Source organism: Arvicola amphibius, chromosome 6 (assembly GCF_903992535.2).
Source record: "Arvicola amphibius chromosome 6, mArvAmp1.2, whole genome shotgun sequence".
NCBI lineage: Eukaryota > Metazoa > Chordata > Mammalia > Rodentia > Cricetidae > Arvicola > Arvicola amphibius.
The window spans coordinates 63,347,002-63,367,108 of record NC_052052.2 but is presented as its reverse complement, the minus strand read 5'-3'; the positions used below and the strand labels follow the sequence as shown (position 1 = coordinate 63,367,108).

Sequence of the window (20,107 nt, the reverse complement as noted above, 5' to 3'; positions counted from 1 at the left end):
CTGAGAAGGAGAGCAGATTATTTAGGAATTAGGCATGCTGGTGGTGCTGAGACTCAGTAACCACTACTAAATTCCACAGGTAGGCTTCAACTTATTTCTCTAAGACATTCCTCTTTTTTTCTGGGTCTCCAAAGTAATCAAGCACCTTTGCCATAAATGCTGCTATATGTTGTTTTTATACACTTCTATTTTAACATTAAAAAAATACAATACCATTATTTCTAAGTAAATAACAGAAAGGATGGTTCTGGAAAAAAATCATGAGAATGTAAGTAATTTTATAAAACCCTAAACTCTATCAAAACACTAGAATTTTATATAAATCAATTAATTTATAATTTTTTAATATAAGAGCACTAACAAAGAAATAATACTGAGTCTTAGTTTCAGTACATAAATAAGTTGAAATCAATCTTATAACTATTTCTCTAAAGGATTTTATTTTTTAGTTAATTTGGATGTGTATATTAGGAGCAGGCTGGAGGTCAGATTGGGTTTAGAAGGCATCCAATAAAGAAGTGAAGATTAGCCGGGCAGTGGTGGTGCACGCCTTTAATCCCAGCACTCAGGAGGCAGAGGCAGGCGGATCTCTGAGTTCGAGGCCAGCCTGGTCTACAAGAGCTAGTTCCAGGACAGGCTCTAGAAACTACAGGGAAGTCCTGTCTCGAAAAAAAAAAAAAAAGTGAAGATTAGAAAAATCATTAGTATTTAGTGCAAATAAAAAGATGAGAGTTTTTTTTTTATGAGACAGGGTCTTGCTACATGCAACCCAGGTAGGCTCTGAACTGCCAGTTCTCCTACCACAGCCTCCTCAGTACTGGCATCAGCTTTTGCCATGTGCCCAGTTAGTAATTCCCTCTGGACTAGTAGAAAGCAGTCTACAATTATAGATTTGCAGAAGTAAAGAGACAAGGTATTTTGTTTTCATTATAAATTATTCTAATCACATCTATAAAAACTATTAATTTATCTTCCAAAATTAAATAATTGCTTCCTTATATGAGATGTATATTCTTTACAGTTACTAAAATAAAGTTTTATCATTATAAAACTCTTAAAATTTCTTAATGTTTCTACTACCTCCATAATCTTACAGTAAATGGACAGACATAGTAGTTCCCAGAGTGAATATTATCATGTAGAGTGGGGCCCTCACGTAACAGTGGTAATCACTAAATGCCTGCTCAAATATGAAAGTTAAAGTTTTTAAAACAATTCTAAATGCTTTTAAAAGATGACAATAGTGCTCAATTTTCTAAAAGATTCCTTTTAAATTCTATTACTTTGATTTAATTGCATACTCCAATCTTGATAGAAAAGTGTGAGAAAAACACTCTGCTGTAGATCTTTTGAAGGAAACAGGTAAGTAGAAGCAAAATCTGGCTGGACAGTGGTGGCACACGCCTTTACACAGCACTCAGGAGGCAGAGGCAGGCAGATCTCTGTGAGTTCAAGGCCAGCCTGATCTACAGAGTGAGTTCCAGGATAGCCAGGACTGTTACATGGAAAAACCCTGTCTCAGAAAACAACAAAAAAAGTAGTAAAATCTGTATCATATTAACTATGTTAAAAAGTTATCTCTTACAGATCCTCTTTTAATGGAACAAATCATGAGAGACACAGTACTGCAGTGGTTTAAAGACCTCGAGCCGGCCTTGCTACAACACACAGGGTGGAAACTCCTCATGGTGGTCCCAGCTACATGTAGGTCCTGCTACACTCAACACCCACAGCCAACGCTAGCACTGAAAATTCACACAAGCAGACACAAAGAGATTCTCCACGGTGGGCCAGTTTTCACATAAAGACTTTCCAAATTAACCCTTTAAAACACAAATATGCCTTCATTCTATCATTTTCTGATGAATTAGTATGTAACCGTCTATAGAGAATGGATGCTTTATTCCATGCCTAACTTCCTGTCTCCTGAGGGCAGAGAACTCCTGGCCATAGAGACCCTTCTCTATGTAACTCTGCTGCACAAACCAGGGCTCTTAACTTACCATACTTGTAATCCCTTCTCATCAGAGGTATTCTTATGATTCTAGTTATATAAGTAAATGAGTTTACAAATCAAACTTTATGGATGAATCACAAACTACTTTAAAGAAATTATTTGGCTTACACAAGATTTTAACATTTAAAGAATTTCATACCAATAATACTTGTGCTTGTTTGCTTTCATGTAAGGAAAGCTTGATGGATATTTGATACTGCAAGACAGAAAGTTTTCAAATGTTTTGCAGAGTTGATTGATCTTTTGATTTTATAATCTTCAGTGCTGAGAACACTGTGCAAAAATACACAGCACAAAATCGCATAAGAACGTCTAAAGCCATTTCAGAAAGTACTGAAAAGTCTGTCATAATCCTAAGCCAAAAATCATTTAATGATTTTTTAAAAGATTTCATTTTAGGATTATCTTATGTGTATGAGTGTTTTGCCTGCACATACATCTGTGCATGTGCATTCGTGGTGCCCTCCGAGGGCAGGAAAGGGTGTGAGGGTTTCCTATTACTAGGGTTACAAACTGTTGTGAGCCACCATGTGGGTACTGAGAATCAAACCTGAGTCCCCTGGAAGAGTGGCCAGTGCTTTTAACCACTGAGCCATCACTCCAGTCCCCATTTAATTGTTTTAGACAAAACTCACAGGAAATTTAAGAAAAAAATATATTTCTTTTTTGAGACACATTTGCTATTTAACCCTGGCTTGCCTGAAGTTCACTACATATTCAGGCTGGCCTTGAATATTTGTAGGTAATTCCTCGGCTTCTGTCTCCTGAGTGGTAAGAATACAGGCAGGTACCACCTCACCCAGCTCTTCAAACAGTAATATTTAAGATCCAACATCCCAGTATGATAAATCTAAGGACAGGCTCGCTCATTTGATACATGCACACAGAGGAATGATGGTAGGAAAATATGAAGTCCTTGCTTTCTTTAGACTATTGCTTCTATAAGAGAAGAAAACTTTGTATGTACAGTTCAAAAACCACAATTCATACACATACTAATATGCTAGCTGTGATTCTGAGCCCAGGCGTTCAGGCGGCTGTGCTCTCAGAACTCTGTGACCACTCAGTGTCAGCGAGTGTCACCAGAGGTGCCCCAGGTTCATCATTCAGCTCAGAAGTTTTTCACTGTAGATCACATAGTTACAGAAGCTGGGCCCAGGCTAGCAGACTCCAGCAGGACACTCAAGTCCCCTCCTTTTCTCTAAAACCCAAGAATACTGTGACACGGCATTACAAAACAAAATCTTCTGTTTTTTAAAAAAATGTAGCATGTTCTATCAGTGGTGGGGATGGCCACATAGTAAAAAGGACACTTTGAATACATGAACTCTATGACAGGTAGATTACCCTCATAGTAAACTGGACACTTTGAATACATGAACTATATGGCAGGTGGATTAACCTCAACAAAGCAAATTTTTAAGAGCTCAAATAGATTTTTCCATAAAATTTGAAAATGATAGTGATAGTTGTAAGTTAGAAATATTACCGTCTTATACTTGTTATTTCAAATACACATGTGAATAATTTAATAATATATAGAAGTATAACAATCTCATTTGACTACATCTATATGCTCAAAGGTTTTAAAATCAAATTCTGAGCACCTTCTCAAGAGAAAAAGGATATTCCCTGGTGTTTAACTTTGTCTCATATTTATATATGATAAAGGTATTTTTTAAAAAAAGACCAACATCTAGATGAGAGGCAGAGGTAGCAGAATCAGCTAGAAGATGGCAGGCTAGCTAGCCTAGAATACTCCATGCAGCTGCTGAAACAGGACATCCTGCTTCAGTGCTTCAATACAGTAGAGGGTTATAATCATTCAATATCTTATTCAACAAGAAACTGCTCCCCAAAATTGTCCTCTGACCACTACAAACACACTGTGGCACATAAGTGACTGTGATGCACACCCATTCAGTGCTCACTCAATCTGTCTCTCACGCGCACGCACACACACACTCACACACTCACACACTCACACACACAGAGAGAGAGAAGAAAAGGAAAGAAGAAACTATATAGAAAATAGTTCTGTGTGATTCAATAAAAATGTTTAATAACATTTAATTATTATGGCTTTAAGTTTCTTTTTCTGAAGAACCCAACTATATTAAACTTCTCAACCTTTAAGATTTTACAAAAAAAAAAAAAACATGATTCTATATTTTCAACATCTTTCATGCTGTATTATTCTTCTTTGTTAGAGTGGCAACTTTTACTAAATTAAAAAACGTACTTACACCGGGCAGTGGTGGTACCTGCCTTAATCCCAGCACTAGGGAGGCAGACGCAGGCAGATCTCTGTGAGTTCGAGACCAGCCTGGCCTACAGAGTGAGTTCCAGGACAGGCTCCAAAGCTACACAGAGAAGCCCTATCTTGGAAAAAAACAAGGACAAAACAGAACACTCCCCAAAAAATACATCAGATAACCAGTGCCAAAAAGTGCATGACAACTCCAATATCCCCCCAAAAATTATAGCAAAAGTGAAAGACAAAAGAAAAAAATTTAATATATATACACACATGGTTAAAAGATGACAGTGAAAGCTCTAGATTTGTGAAAGCAATGTAACTATCCAACTAGGTAATCCAGGACCAGCCTAGGTTAGACACTCCTAATGTAGCTTATCTAACTCAATTATCCGAAGAATCATGTGATATGAGACTTGTAGACTTTGAAAAAATTAAAATGTAATAAAGACAGTTTGTTCATTTGGTTTTTTTAATTGGATAATGGAGAAGTTCCTTAGCTTCTTAAGAAAAAAATTGCCACCATCAAGTAGGACAAGACAAAATGTGAACCCCCTAAGTCAGCAAGATTCCCTGATTCCCCGATCACCTCATCTATAAAGATAACAAAGCACAGTGGTTTTATATGGACTCATGAACCTCTAGCTCCCTGCTCTGCAAGCGTCTCTGCTACTGCTCGCCCCATCAAGATGTGACACAAAGGGTGCGCGCTCGCCTAGGGCTGAGCCCGTGTAGATACCATGCCCCGCACCTCCAGACCATGAGCTAAACGAATCCTTTCTCCATCAGCTGCCTGCCTGCCTTGGTCATGCCATTACAGCGACACAAAGCTACACGGAGAACTGGACACTAAGGCAGAACTAATACAATAACTCTACCGAGAATGTGCAGCTGGTTTTGGTACTAGGCTTCCGGAAGAGATTGAGAGAACACACTAGAAAAGCCCAGAATACTATAATCAGGGCCTTATGGGCAATTCTGGAGGAGGCTCCGGAAGAGGATATGCTTGAGTGAGATAAGGAAGCTTTACTATGTCAGTGTGTGTTAAATAAATCTTTTCTTTATACTTGCCTACATTAAGTATTTCATTATAATGTCAAGAACTTATCAATGTGCCCGTTTTTCTCCTCTAAAATTTTAAGATCTAGCAATTTAAATTGTGACAACTTCACAATAGCTGAATCATGGCTACTCCCTTCATATTGTCTTTTATGGACTAGCTGTGTCAGAAGCCTACAGATATTTGAGTGTTTGACCACTGCAAACAGAAGTATTGTCCAGAGCTATAAAAGGCCTGTTTCTTTGTTCTGGGCTACTGGACTTCAGGGTTGAGGTGGCAGCATGTGAATATGATACAGACATCTTCCCGCTATACTATCTGGGAGGAGGAAGATTACAGAGTACCACTCTCTCTGTTCTCACCCCCAAACAAATGCACATCAACTGCTGAGAGACTGAGCCCCTACTGCTCTAAGTAAATAAAAACTACACATTCAACACAGTGCTATAGCTACACAAATATCAGTGTGATACTCCCACCTGATCTCTAAATCTGTGCACCAATGTCAATGAATGTCAGGTCTCAAAAACCAAGAATCAGGACGACTGGGGAGCTCTGTGTGGCGATTTGTCAATCTCATTTCATATAGAATTAGCAGTTTAGTTCCCAGACTCTGTTACACCCTGAAACTATAGGGAAGCTTTCAATAACCTCACACCTGGGTCAATGCCCAAGTATTCTGATTTAACTAATACAGTTGTGATCTGGACACTGAGTTTTTTTTTTTTTTTAAAGCTTCCCAGATATTTGAAAGTACAAGTTAGGAAACCACTAAATTACTATAGAAAAATGCTCTGATTCCTAAATGGACTACAAAAGCATAGAGAAAAGTACAGAATTCTAAAAGTTAACATAGAAATGAACAAAGGAGCTCAAAAGAGATAAAAGTGAGCTTCTATTATATCTGGTATATAACAAAATAAATAACCCAATTCATTTCTTTTCATGGTTTAAATGGCTATCTGACAACATAATAATAAAAAAATTATCTTTAATTGATATCAGGATCAAAAGTTTTCCATTTTTCATCAAGTTATTTGAATCTGCAGAGGACAGGAAATAGTGTCCATAACACTAAAAGTGTTTTCTCTAAGCAACTTATCAATACCACAAAGTGAAAATCCTGTTCTTAAATAAACCAGAATTTCTCAGGTAATTTGTTTCATTTAACAAGTATTTATTTGTTGTAAGAGGCAGAGTCTTCTGGAGACTAGAGATACAGTTCACACCAACACATATACACACAGAAGGAAAAAGAACCTCCATGGTCAGAATATATATGGATCTAAGGAGTGAGGAGAAAAGAACAGCCACAAAATGAGGGGGTGGGAGGGGTCTTGCAATTGAAAACAGACGTGTTAGCAAAGACTTCAAAGTGGTGTCAATGACTTACATAAACCATATATTGGAATTTATAAGATGTGTTAATAAATTTAATAATTCTAGCATCAGCAAAATGAATAAACCTAAAGAGAACCCTACCTGCATGTGGGATCTTGGGGTTTTCAGGGAGTCTTCCAGGATCAGTTAAGGAGGCCCTCACTAAGGCAACCAAACAAAATATGGAAATGCCATAGAATACTGTAACATGAAATTAAATAAAGAAATTAGTCATTCGCCCTTTAAAATGTTTTACAACAAGCATAAAGTTTAAAAGTGCATTTTAATCAACCCCATCAGAATAACCTTATCAATAAACTAGATATTAAAACAAAGACGACTTATTTTACTCATCAAATAGTCTTGCCAAGATGATGGCCATACTAAACATACCAATTTAAATATGATTTTCTAAAATAACTGATAAACTTAAAATAAGTGAGATTCTTTCACAGAGTGGCCTCTGATAATGACAAATAAATGAATGGACTCATTTAAAAGGATCAAACAGCATTTAAAAAGTATTCTACATTTAACCTTTCATCAACTCCACCTTCAAAATTATTCTAAATTAGTGATATTTAATTGCCTCTGTTGATGAATCTTAAGAGATGCACTCTTAAAAATTAAGAAATGAAGAATTAGAAACTTTTGAAAGTTAAAGTAACCATAAAAATAATATTAAGGAACAACTGAGATTCAGTCACCATAATTACACATTTTAAGTTAAAACATGGGCCTTTTGTGGGGGAATACAAAGCCAACACACTGAACACATAAAAAGCAAACAGTGCTCACCGAATGTGTGTCTGACCACAAAGTCAACGTGTTTGTCTGTTGGCTTGTCTGTTTGATGTATGTCTTACTAAACAGCTCAGGCTGGCCTAGAAGTCACCATTTTCTTGCTTCAGCCTTCTGATTGCTAAGACCACTAGACACATGATCATACATAGCAATATGGATCAGCCTTATCACTTATATAAATAAGGATTATATTTCTTATCGCTGTTATGAGATCAGAATGAGGGGAAGGACATGAAAGTTTTAAACCCTATGGATGACCGTATGAGTCATTTTTAGGATCATGACTCATTAGGATATCATTTACTAGTAAAATATTCCATCCTTTTCCCTATAATGCCTCCATTTTCAAGTTAGGCACAGTGGTGCATGCCTGGGGCCACAGCTTGAAGAAGGCAGCAGCAGAATGGCAACTCCTAGGTCACAGAGGGAAGCCCTGTCTCAAAACAGCAACCAATCAATCAATGACCGCCCATGTCTGCAGTCAAATACAAAACAGAACTGTTGTCAGCTTTTCTCTTGAACAAAATGGTCTTCAGCCTTTTCAGAGAGAAATGAATATGGAGGTAGTATCTCAACTCTGCAAGTCCAGAAAAGCTACTGTCTCGTACAACTGTGATGTAATGCAAAGGTTAGCAGTCCTACTGAAATAGCATATTCAAGGTTATGAAGACACTGTACTTCAGAACGTTCACAGTAAGAAAAAAATGTTTATATAAGATAATAAGACTTAGAAACTTACTTATTATCAAAATGCCTGGAATATGTCCTTCTTCATAGTGAGGAAAGAGGACAATTTTGGGAATTAAAACAATATTGTATAACCAGACAAAGACAATCAAACCCATGCAGCACCAACCATGTGGGTCAACAACAAAGTGAATCCGAAGCCCCATTCTGCAGTCCTAGAACTGCCTGCCAACCCACAGGAAGACAATCCTAAGAGAGAGAAAAGGGAGAGTTACAAACATGGGAAAGTTCAAGTTCCTCAACAAAAAGCTGCAGCTCTGGAAACTATATAGCAACATTTACTGAATTTCCTTTGTATATTTAGGTTTTTTTCTAAGTAAGAATTTAGGGGAACAAACAGAAAATTCACTAAAATCTTCAAATAATCTAATTTTAATTGTTCATTATAAATCATCACTATTAAAAGTATAAATTGTCATGATATGCTCAATGAAACTTTTTATACTTAACTACAAATTCATGTGTAAACACAAGAGAAAAGAATGCCTATGTCCACCAAAAGACATGTACAAAAGTCTAGCACTTTCACCAAGAAGCCTCTAATTCTGGTTATCTTATAGTGGAAAAAGTGCCTTGTAGCTGGAAAGGGATCTGAACCTCTAAAGGGCCAAAAACATTCTGCAGCTTGACCTGGGTAGGACTTTGTGGATATATGCGAATGTAAACATAAAGACCCCGTATGGACTTAAAACCACAATGAAAAAATTTATAAAATATTTTAAAAGCAAAAATGAAGTGAAAAACACAAATAGTTAAAATGATTAACATTTGTGGGGTGAAGCCCAACCAATTTCATTCCTATCAGCTCAAGAGGACTCCTGTTTAAATGGAACTTTCATTCAGCTGAGAGTTAACCATCAGCAACAGATCCCCATATGAGTCTCCAAGTGAGCTGAAGTTTCAGCCAGAAGTGATGTCCATCAAGTGACCTAAAACACATCCATTCTGTAGTAGGCACGACTTACAAAGGTTAAACAACAACTATTTACTGTGCATAGTAGGGGCATCTCTGACAGAAATTATAATAGTATAATAATAAATTAGGTCAGTCATCTTCAAACTTGAAACAAACTAGAATCAATAGGGAGTTTTTAAAAAAAGAAAAGAAAATAGACATATTCCCAGACCCCGCAAGGCTCCAAACCCACTTGCATCATCATGATGACTGCTAGTTCAGTACTTATTCTTGTACCAATCGTTTTCTACAGTGTAGACACAACTATTAATAAGGCATGATCTTTGCTTAATTCAGTGGTTCTCAACCTATGGTCATGACCCCTTTGGCAAACCTTTATCTCCAAAACTATTTACATTACAATTTGTAACAGTAGAAAATTACAGTTATGAAACAGCAATGAAAATAATTTTATGGTTGGGGGGTCACCACTATGTGGGGAACTGAATTAAAGGCTTGGAGCATTAGGAAGGTTGAGAACCACTGTCTTAAATAAACAAGTCCAGTTGGAAAGTGTCATTTTAAAAGGGTTGAATTTATTAGGGTAAGTTCTAGATCTATGAACAAGTTGTCAGTAAATGCACAGAAGATAGGACTGGGTTACATCCATATCCAAGTAGGACTTCCTGAAACAGATACAAACTGAGCTCAGTCTTAAAAGATGTAAACGTTATCTTAGGAAAAAGCACGGCAGGAGTTCTGTAAAGGGAGGCAAGAACAGGGTGACTACAGCCTGAGCGTCACAGGAGGAGGTGTCATAGTCGGCCACCAAAAGTCATAATGCCTCCCAGGGACAGTGATGAGGGGGATGGGAGGGCGAGAGCAGGGGGTGAAGGTGGGGGGCACTCTCACCATGGGGGAGAAACAGATGTCATTTAGAATGCTCGAACTTTATTCTTATGCACAAGAAAGTTATTAAAATGGGGGTAAGATTTGTACTTTAAACTCTCGTATGGAGAATAAAGTTAAAGACAGATCAATTAAACTAAAAGAATACAAAAGCCAAAATTAATTTTAGAGAAAAGAGCAACTGAAACAAAATCAAATCAGTAAGCCTTACTAGTTGGTTCACTACTAGGAGTTAAAGAACAGACAAGGATGACCCCAGAGCTGCAGCTGATGATACACCAACTATGTGATTCTAAGAATAACTGGTCTCCCACTGACGGGTCTTGGGGTGCTCAGCATGGCCAAAGGCCACCAAAACAAAGATCAAAGGGCATAGTTAAAAATACATCTCCTCTCATCCTTAGAAACTCCAACTCCTGAAGCAACAGAAGAAAAAGCTAATTAACAGTAGACTCCTTGCCTAGCATAAATCCCCAGCACAACCAAAAAAATAAATTTAAAAATATTTTAATTTAAAAGGGATGGCAAGAACTCAAATGTAATATTCCCAACAATTCATATCAGATAAAGTCTAAATCAGTATTTTATAAGAAAGATAAAACAGGGATAGCACCTAGGTCATTTACAAAGTAAAAGCTGAACTTCATTACCATTTAGTCTGAAATTTACAAGGCAGTTCGGTGTCATTAAAGAAAACCAGAGAAAATAAACCATACTGTGTAATTTGCTAGGAATCATTACACTAAAAACCAAAGGCACACAAATGCAAATACCCACATAGCTAAAAAGATACATTCCAAAGAATAATTTGGGAGGATGGGAAGTTGGAAAAGGGTTTTGCTATGTAGCCCAGGTTGGCCCAAAATTTACTACTAGTATTTTTACACCCTTGCTAACTATCAAGAGCTACAGAAAAAAGGCTCTGCCTCTCAACATACTCAATAGTATGGACTTCATTTGCCTTTTTGGCTCTCAATGCTTTGGTTCTACTCCGGACTAAAAACAAATTTCACTTACTAGAGCACTCGTGTGATCACTTCTAATCCTGTTAGCATTAGAACAGAAACACGTACAAACCTACTAAGCAAGAGAGAAAACTATCAGCTATTCTTCTTTTGAACTTTGTTTTTAATTCCTTTAGTTTTGAAGTAACAAGTTGTTATTATTAAAATATCAATTCCTCACAACAGAAACTACTACAGTGACAACGTCATTGAAGATAGGTCTGTTTCCCCAAATGAAAATATATGAAAAGGAAACACTCTACAACAGCATCCCCAAGAAGAGCGAGATCAGAGAAATTAAACAAGGAACACACGTTGAACATTAGAAACAAATACCTGATCAGTAAAACTCAGCGACACATGGTCCTTACAGTAGGCTGGGAGAACAGTGGGCTTCCGAGAGCCACAAGCCTGTGACTGGCAGAGAGGCAGGATCACGCCAGCGTGGACGGCTACCAGGTGTGGCTGACGGCTGAGCAGAAACTATTACACGCAGAGCAACAGTCAAACTCAACAGCGCTGCTCAGGCTTATGGGCGGCATTTGCCAAATACTTTCATTAGCTGGAGAGCCCCACATGCTAATTTGTATATTAAATGTGAGCTCATAGTCAAACTTTGAAGTGACTAGCTGACGAACTGGTTCCTCGACACTGGAGATTGCTATCTGGTGACTGTACTTTAGTGTAGTGACTGGCTTTATACTGACGTAATTACTACAGCACAAACTACTTTTAAAGAAATTATAATTCAACTGTAATAAACTGCCCTGAGGAAATATTTACAATGTTCTACTGAAGGGATACAATCTTTCCTTTCTTGCCATTTCAGTTCACCACCTCAGAAAAAAAGATTTGAGTCACTGAGGGAAAAAAATAACAAAAGAATTGACTATATGACAGAAAATTGTAATCTCAGTATAAAAATTTTAGAGGACAGTAAGGATTAGCCAAAATAACTAACAAGAAATGAAGTCAAACATATATTTGCAAACTTGGTTTATGACTCTGCACTTCAGCTAAAACTGGTTTTATTACTATTCCATAAGTAATTGAAACAGTAATCATTTGCTGTTCATGTCTCAAGTATCCCCAGAACTCTGTTTACTGTTTAAATTTAACTCAGGACCAAAAAGTATTTCCCTGGCACTTTAGTTCACAATGATCTCTGTTTCCTTATAAAGATCAATAAAACACAACTCTGGAAGAAAAAAAGCAAGGAATTTTAAATGCTTGGAGGAAGGATGGCCTTCACAACCAAGACCCCCCCCCCAAAAAAAAAGACAGACAACATAAACATTTAAATTTCTGAGCTCAAAATACACAAAAGACAAAATTAAAGACAAGGCACTCCTGGAAAGACTATTTTAATGTACAAATGCTAAGAGGCAGACAAAGCAGACATAGGAGGAAGCAACTCAAACAGACAAAACCAGACGGAGTCATCACTGACGAGGAAATGTGGAGTGACTAGGTACTTTCTCATGTTGAGAGGGCTCAGGGAAAAGCATTCCCGTACATTGCTGACCTGCATGTAAGTGAATACAGTCCTCTTGAGAGGGCAATTTGGCACACCCATCAAAATGTGAAAGCCTTTAGCCCAGCAGTTTTATTTATAATACTTATCAGAGCACACTCACAGTGTAGAAAGCAGACAGGACAAGGATATACAGAGATACAACACTTTCTGTAATAAAAAAAATATATAGTACCATCTAAAACCTTATTGCAGCTTTATCAAACATTCATCAAACTTGGGAAAAGTAAATTTAAGATGAAGGCATTCTGTGTTATGTGCATGCCACTTTACAAAGCCAAAGCTAAGAGCCAAGCCTGAACTCAATCAATGAAAAATAACCTATACTGAAGTATGAGGGTGGGGTTTCTGAGGTCTGCAACTTACTCTGAAATAGAGTAACAAAAAAGTTGAGTAATGGGTGGGCAGAGAGACCAGTTCAGACCATCAGTTACAGAACCCAAAGGATGGCATTCAGCTGTTACACCTCAAAATTTATTTCCACATTTCTGTTTGAATTTTCCAGGGTGAAAATTGGGGGACCCAAGTTATAGGGTGACTTGTACAATAGCTTTTAGAAAAAATAGAAGTGATTTCTACATAGAGTACATGGAGGGAGTCTAAGGAAACAGTAACCAAACTGCTATGGTCATCTCATGACACAGTGTACTAAGGGTCAACTCTTACAAGCTGACTGAGGTCCCTGGGAAGCTGGCTCCAGAAGCTGAGCTACATTGCAGACCCCAGCATGTTGCTGTCATATGTCCTCCAAAATCAAGGAGGGGCTGGCCCGCCTAAGTCTGTGACAAGTAAGAAAGACTGAACAACAGCCTAAGTGAAACACTGTGTCCTTGAGAACAGGGGAAAGTGAGCCATCTCAGACAAAGGTGACCAGGATCCACCACAGGAAACATACCTACCTCAGAAGGAACGTTCAGCTGTGGGCAGACCATCTATGCAGAGAAAGCTCACGTGGGAAGTACGGCTGACTGCCTCAACTTCCCCAGTGGGTTTCTGCTTGATGTGGCAAGCCTGTGGCTTGGCATTAGCGATGTTTACTCTCTCCAGCTACTTCGGTGTCATTATTGGACACAGTGAAATCCGAATGTCATGAGACTCTGCTGTCACGTCCCTGCTTCTCTCTGCTTGCTGCCTGACACCCTTCTGCTCGCCCCACTCACTCACTCGCGACTGCACACATGGCCATTCACGGATCGCTCTTTAGATCACACACAACACATGGCTGACAGAGCAGTGAGGAAGATGGCTTTTATGTTTTCTGTACATACTTAACTTTCTTCTAAGTTTAGTAGTGAGGGCATGTTACTAAATTCTTTTCAACCAACTGGAAAATAGAAACAGCCTAAAGCACAGACACTAATGACCTAACAAAAAATGTTTGGGATTTCTCACTTCAAATTAGTTTTTTTTTTTTTTTTTTTTTTTTTTTACTGTGACACAGAAGATCTGCATAAAGCCATGTAAGACTCATAATTTTAAAAGATGTTTCTAAGGTTTTTAATAGAAAAGTTCTATTTAAGAAGATACATTCCATCAAAATTTAAAATAAAAGTCAAATAAGTCTAAACTGCCTTTAATTCTTCATTAGCAAATGAACGATCTGCTAACCACCAGATTCCAAGGCCACACTACGTCACAGACGTAAGCACATTCCCGTATAAACTCAAATGCCACTTACCACTTGCAAGTTCACGAAGAGGAGCTGTGATTTTTCTGGCACTTGCATTTAGAAGTAGTGTCTTCTTGATTCATCCTTTTATTTATTTCTTTATAGTGCTTATCCCATCATACGGGCCTCCCATCCAGAACAGTTCCCTGTGAGTACCTATGAACAGTGTAACAATAATTTCTCAGAGACAAAAACAGTAAGCAGGTAGACATTCTGAGAGAATGCCAATAACTAGTGTTCAAATCAGAAATCAGACGATGCCACCTGACCTGTGCTTTCATACTCCACACCCCAGGAGCACCCATGGCCGTCATTCCGGGAAGCTCTCTTTTGAGATCACTCAGTTTCCACAAAGCCAAATACTCCTGTGTCCTGCATTTGGACACTGACCTTTCTGAGCCCCAAAGCAGAGTCACAATGCAGTCTGAGCTCACTGGGTGAGAGTCGGGGCAATGATGACCAAAATGGGAAGCTCCAAAGTGCCTAAGCATGACTCATCAGAGAAGAAATGAGTGAATAGTGAATAAACGTGAATATACGCTTCACTCAAATGTATGACCACCAGGAGTCACCCACAAAAGTGAATTTCTACAGTTCAAAAGCTAACAATAACATTATAATGAACTCCACATAGGATGTACCAACTCACTTCTTTATTCAACCAAGTTATTAATTATAGCCTATCTTCTAGAGCAATGGTGTTAAAGAAACTCAGGTCCTCTGGAAGAGCAGCAGGTACTTGTAGGCACTGGGCCATCTTACAGCCCCCACTAACTTTAAGCAAGTTCAAAATGGTCTCCTTCTCTTTGCCTTGGTCTCAGGAGCCAAGTATTTATGATAAACTTGGGGAGCTGCTACCCCTCAATGGTAGCTAAGTGAATTATTTTTCCAGGAAAAAAGACACTGAGAATTACATGCAGTGCATTATGAAAGATGGCCAAGGCAATAGTGCTGCAAGGCCGGAGCTCTACAGTGCTTCCTCACGGTGTTGTTAGTCACGTGATTAGGAAAGAGCACAGGATAATCATCCACAAATCAAACCCCACGCACTTACTGACTTAAAATCAAGAAAGACATCACTCTCTGTGGAATACAAGTAGTATCTAGCCCCTAAGTCCAAAAGTTAGAGATGACAATACCCACTGCCTCAGAACTATAAAATGTCATAAAACATTAACACTGTTCATATACTGACACTCTACATCCACAACAATATAAGTCATTAAATAATTTTTCTAACACACCACAATAAAAACCAAAGTTGCAGGTGTGTATCTTTAAAGCCACCCTAAAGCTATTTTGATTTTATTCTACTCTAAAAAATAGTTAATCATAGCAGTTAATTCAAAATACCAGTCTCTAGCTTACTCTAGGAATCAGCCAATGAGCTAATACAATTTTTAAAATATCACAGATAGTGTATTATCAACAGAGTAAACCTAACTCTTTCTTGTATGGACATTAAAAATAAGGAGCTGAGGTAAAATTGTGGCACAGTCTACTTTCGCTTTCCAAGCTTCACTGTAACATGGCAAACAGGGACAATACCGCCAACTTAGAGGGCTGCTGTCACACTTCAGTGAGAGGCTGCCTGGCAAGGAAGCAGCACTGCCCAAAGGTAACTTTAAAGGAAAGTGAATTAAAGATAGGTATTACTTCTAACTTTAGCAATTGCTAGGTAAAAGTATCCCTGTAGCCCATGATCAAAAGTGGTATTAAAATTTAGCCACCCATCTACTTTCTACTTTATTTAATACCAAAATTGTTTGTCATAGCAAACCCTTCAGGGCCAGCAAGGTCCCACAGTGGGTAAAGGCACCTACCATCAAGCCTGAAGACCTGAGTTCAATCCCTGGGACCCACACGGTGGAAGGAGAGACCCAGCTCCTGCACACCATCCTCTAGCTATGCAGACGCGCCATGGCAAGCATGCGCCCACATACATGCATCACATACACATTCACCCAACATAAATAAACTGTCAGGAAAACCCCTTCGGTTACTGTAGTCTTGCCGCTGGCATTGGACGGCATTCTAAGTATGCAGGAAAGAGGTGTGCCACGTGCTATCTGATATATTTTCAAGCAGAAAAATAAAACTAGGGGTTTGATCTGAAACAAAGCCCCTACTCCAAATCTCAAGCACAAAGAAAGATGTCAAACTAGGGAGTGAGGCATGGATGAAAATCGGCACTTGACTTCAGAAGCTGGTGGACAAGTGCAGTCAAGGCATTTGGAGACACAGTTCTCCAAGAACTCGAGTGCCCAAGCGTATTGCGCTGCTCCTCCAGTGGTTTAAGAACGCACTGGATGGGAACAAAACTGTACATGAGCTGTTGCTCTTCACATGCACTTGGTGTTCTGTATCCTGGCCTCAGGAGTGGAACAATCACACTGGACCTCAGCACCACGCTAGCGTCACACACTTCAGTGCTGCGCTAGCGTCACGGGCTTCATTAGACTCTCCTGACCAAATAACTTGGAAGACATAGCATGGTATCCACTAAAGACTATCAAACACTATTTCAGCCCACACAAAAGTTCTGTGGGAACTTTCACTGAGGAACATGGGAGTACGAGAACACAAATGCACCATTAATGTAAGGTAGGGACAGGCTCAATAGTAACCTTCCTCCAAAAAATAGCACCAGGAAAAACGTTCAGATAAAGTAAAAGCCAGAAAGGAAGAGGCCAAGTAAGGTTCTTCCTGGGTGTTGACCAAGCAACTATTGCCCTACAAGTAGCCACTGGGCCAAGATATTCTGGAAGAAAAAAAAGGGGGAGCTAGATTAGGTTGCCCACACTCAGCAGAGTTTACCAAAGTTAAACACACTAACACTAAATGCTTCTAACTATGAAAGCCTGCAAGTTTTGTACAACTTAGTAACTCTATAGCCACAGATAAAACGCCTAAAGCCAGAAACTGGAGATCACAATCAAGCACTACTAATTTGTACCTAATCTGATCAATTTTGGAGTGAGGGTGTGTGTGCACGTTCTCGAGTGTGCGTGTGTCTCGCGCACACACATGCACAATGTACAGATATCTACATTCAGTCTCTTAAATCCTAGAAGAAGCTTAACCTACCCTGAGATGACTACAAAAGAAAAGGAGGCTTCTTATGCAAAAGACATAACCAGAAAATGTCACAACTTACTCCAGGGAGACGTAAACCAGGAAACAAGTAAATAAACTACCATTATAGTAAGGTATTTTAGTTTGGCTAACTGCCTATGAAAAATATACCTATTAAAGTGATAAGTCTTAGCCAGGTGGTGGTGGTGCACACCTTTAATCCAAGTAAAGACAGACGGAGATAGATGTCTGTGAGTTCAAGACCAGCCTGGTCTACAAAGTAAGTTCTAGAACAGCCAGGGCTACACAGAGAAACCCTGCTTCAAAAAAACAAAACCAAAACAAAAGATACAGCTTACTGAGGACTCTTAACCAACAAATCACAATCCTGACAAGACAGGAGGTATGTTTCCTTCTACTTTGTTTTCCATCCTCTTTCTTCCCCCAGTGCCAGTGATCAAACCCAGGGCCTTGTTCATCCTAGGCAAGAAGTCTGCCACTGACTGACATAGGCACATATATGTACACACACACATACAGGTTCATACATATATATGCGCTCATCTATATGGAGAGAGATCAAACATTTTCAAATTCAATAAGAGCCATTTGTGCACTGGCTGTTCCACTAGACGGTAAATGAATGATCTTTTATTTCTACACCATTTGAAAAGCTGAGTCTAAGCCCTAATATTTTGTTAAATAACGTAAGAAAGTCTATGTCCCTTGCTTTCCCAGTCATGTCTGATAAAGTTGTACTGCGCAATGTAAAATCCTATGCTGAAGACGCTTCCATAGGCTCCATGTGGACATTCCCAGAGTTCTTAGTTTCTTTACTACGATTTGTGCTTTCCTATTATGATTCTTTATCACCCACTATGAATTAGAGAAAACAGGCACTGGCCAAATAAGTAAAAATGTTACGATCTGGATCTTAACTGCTATACTGATGTGCAAGTACTTAGGTTTAAATTTTCTTAATAAAACAAAGCATGCTTAGACATCAGTTCCTCTTGAACATGTTCTATTTTGCTTCTCCCAGCTATAGCTCCTAAAGCAGTAGCCGAAATCTCCACAGTTGGAAGATAACTAGTATAATTCTACTGATTTACATCCAAACTGAATTCTGGAACTCTGGTACTACAAACATATTTAATTTTTTTCCCATGAGATAAATGCTTTAAATGTCCCCTCACCATGTCAAAAAGTGTCAAATTAAAAACATGGCATTTGCCAAATAAACATGGAAAAGCTTTAAAAAAAAAAAAAAAAAAAAAAACACGGTTCTTGAAAAAGTTTACCCTGGCTACCTAAATATATGGATGTGAAAATAAACTGGATCCCTGACCTACCCATGACCCCACAGCTGGATAGAACAGGAAACAAAAGAGAATCTGGTTTTTCTTTCCTCAACTCCAAATTTGTTTTATTTCCAACTGATTTCACACCTCTTCAAAAGCTTTCCTGTTGAGAGAGGGCCCGGCTGGGGTAAAACAGAGGACCCCTCTGAACTTTATCTGTGAATCTCGAGCACTGGCAGAACTTAATGAGATACTGCACCAAACCCTTTCATCTAGGAAGGGCACACACTAAGCAGTCATCAAATGGTAAAAGGCTATTATTATCTTTTACCACAAAGTAGGTAGTGAATTTTTTGGGGGGGGGGGGAGCACATATTAGCAGTGGGTGGAGGACCCATTTGACAAGTCTTTTTACCTTACACTTAATTACTCTTATTTGCCCTTACTTTGGGTTGTAATTTTATACTATGATTTATGACCCACCCACAATGACCTTGTTTTTTTCCCCCTTCCTATACTTTTATGAACTGCTAGACTGCTGTATTTTCAAGTAATAGAGCAGGTCATCTTCGCCCTGAAGATACAAACATCTTCCACCGACTCATAAGGGATCTTAAAATGTGACCCAAATACAGCTCGAAAAAGACCATAAATTTTAAAGGCTCACTGCAGTTTAAGTCCAGGTAGCGATTACAGAGAACGGTAACAAGTGCAGAGTGCTGCCATGCGGAAAGCCATTTTCTCAAAGCCACCGGTGTGGCCGAGCGAGAGGAGAGAGAAGGTCAGTGGAGGTGCACGGTTTCTCCAGGGGATCCTCTGCAGCTCCGCACCAGCGACCTCGAAATGAATGAACCGCGCGGTCACACCGACAGCCCGGGCCCCGGAGGTGCAAGGAAGCCGGAGTCCCGGGGAGAACTCGGCGGATTTCTCTCCCGCCCGGGTCAATTCACCCGGCCCACGAGGGGCCGCGGCCTCCGGGAGGGATGCTCCGCCGCAAGTGTAGGACCGCCCGCCGGCCCACACTCACCGCCGCCCGCTCCGCAGCTCTCCACTCGCCCCCGTGCCTCCGCCGCCCAGGCCGGGCCGCGCTCCCCTTCCGCTTCCGGGAGCCGGGGCGCCGGGACCGGCCGAGTGGGTGTCGGCATGCCCGCGCGCTCGCGCGGAGGCACGGCCGCCGTCGCCGTCTCCGCTTCGCGCCCCGGAGCTGCGATGGGAGCCGCCGAGGGCCGAAAGACCTTAAAGCGCTCCGCAGCCCGGAGCTGCGCCTGGTTAGCGTTCACCTAAGCCTACCAGTGCCTCCCTACCCTGCTTCCCGACCCTACTCAGAGCAGCTCGCCCGTGTCCCCACACCCTCCCTGCATAGGCCCACCCTTAGCTTTAAATAGTGCTGTCATCCTCCTTCTGTCAGGGGACAGACCTCTCTCCCTAGTGACAAGTTAGGGATTTTCCATGGGA

At 39.7% G+C, this 20,107-nt stretch overlaps 1 protein-coding gene across 1 annotated transcript in view; it reads right to left on the bottom strand.

Moving 5' to 3' along the window:
* Window positions 1–19,814, bottom strand: part of Zdhhc21 (zinc finger DHHC-type palmitoyltransferase 21) — a 49,418-nt gene extending 29,604 nt beyond the window's left edge. Inside the window, exons 1-4 of the mRNA XM_038334621.1 lie at window positions 19,680–19,814; window positions 14,286–14,432; window positions 8,258–8,454; window positions 6,817–6,915 (exon numbers count right to left, since the gene is read on the bottom strand). Coding sequence (XP_038190549.1) covers window positions 6,817–6,915; window positions 8,258–8,411 — 253 coding nt within the window. The 5' untranslated portion in view covers window positions 8,412–8,454; window positions 14,286–14,432; window positions 19,680–19,814. The remainder of the gene's footprint in view (window positions 1–6,816; window positions 6,916–8,257; window positions 8,455–14,285; window positions 14,433–19,679) is intronic.
* Between the last annotated feature and the right edge of the window lie 293 nt (window positions 19,815–20,107).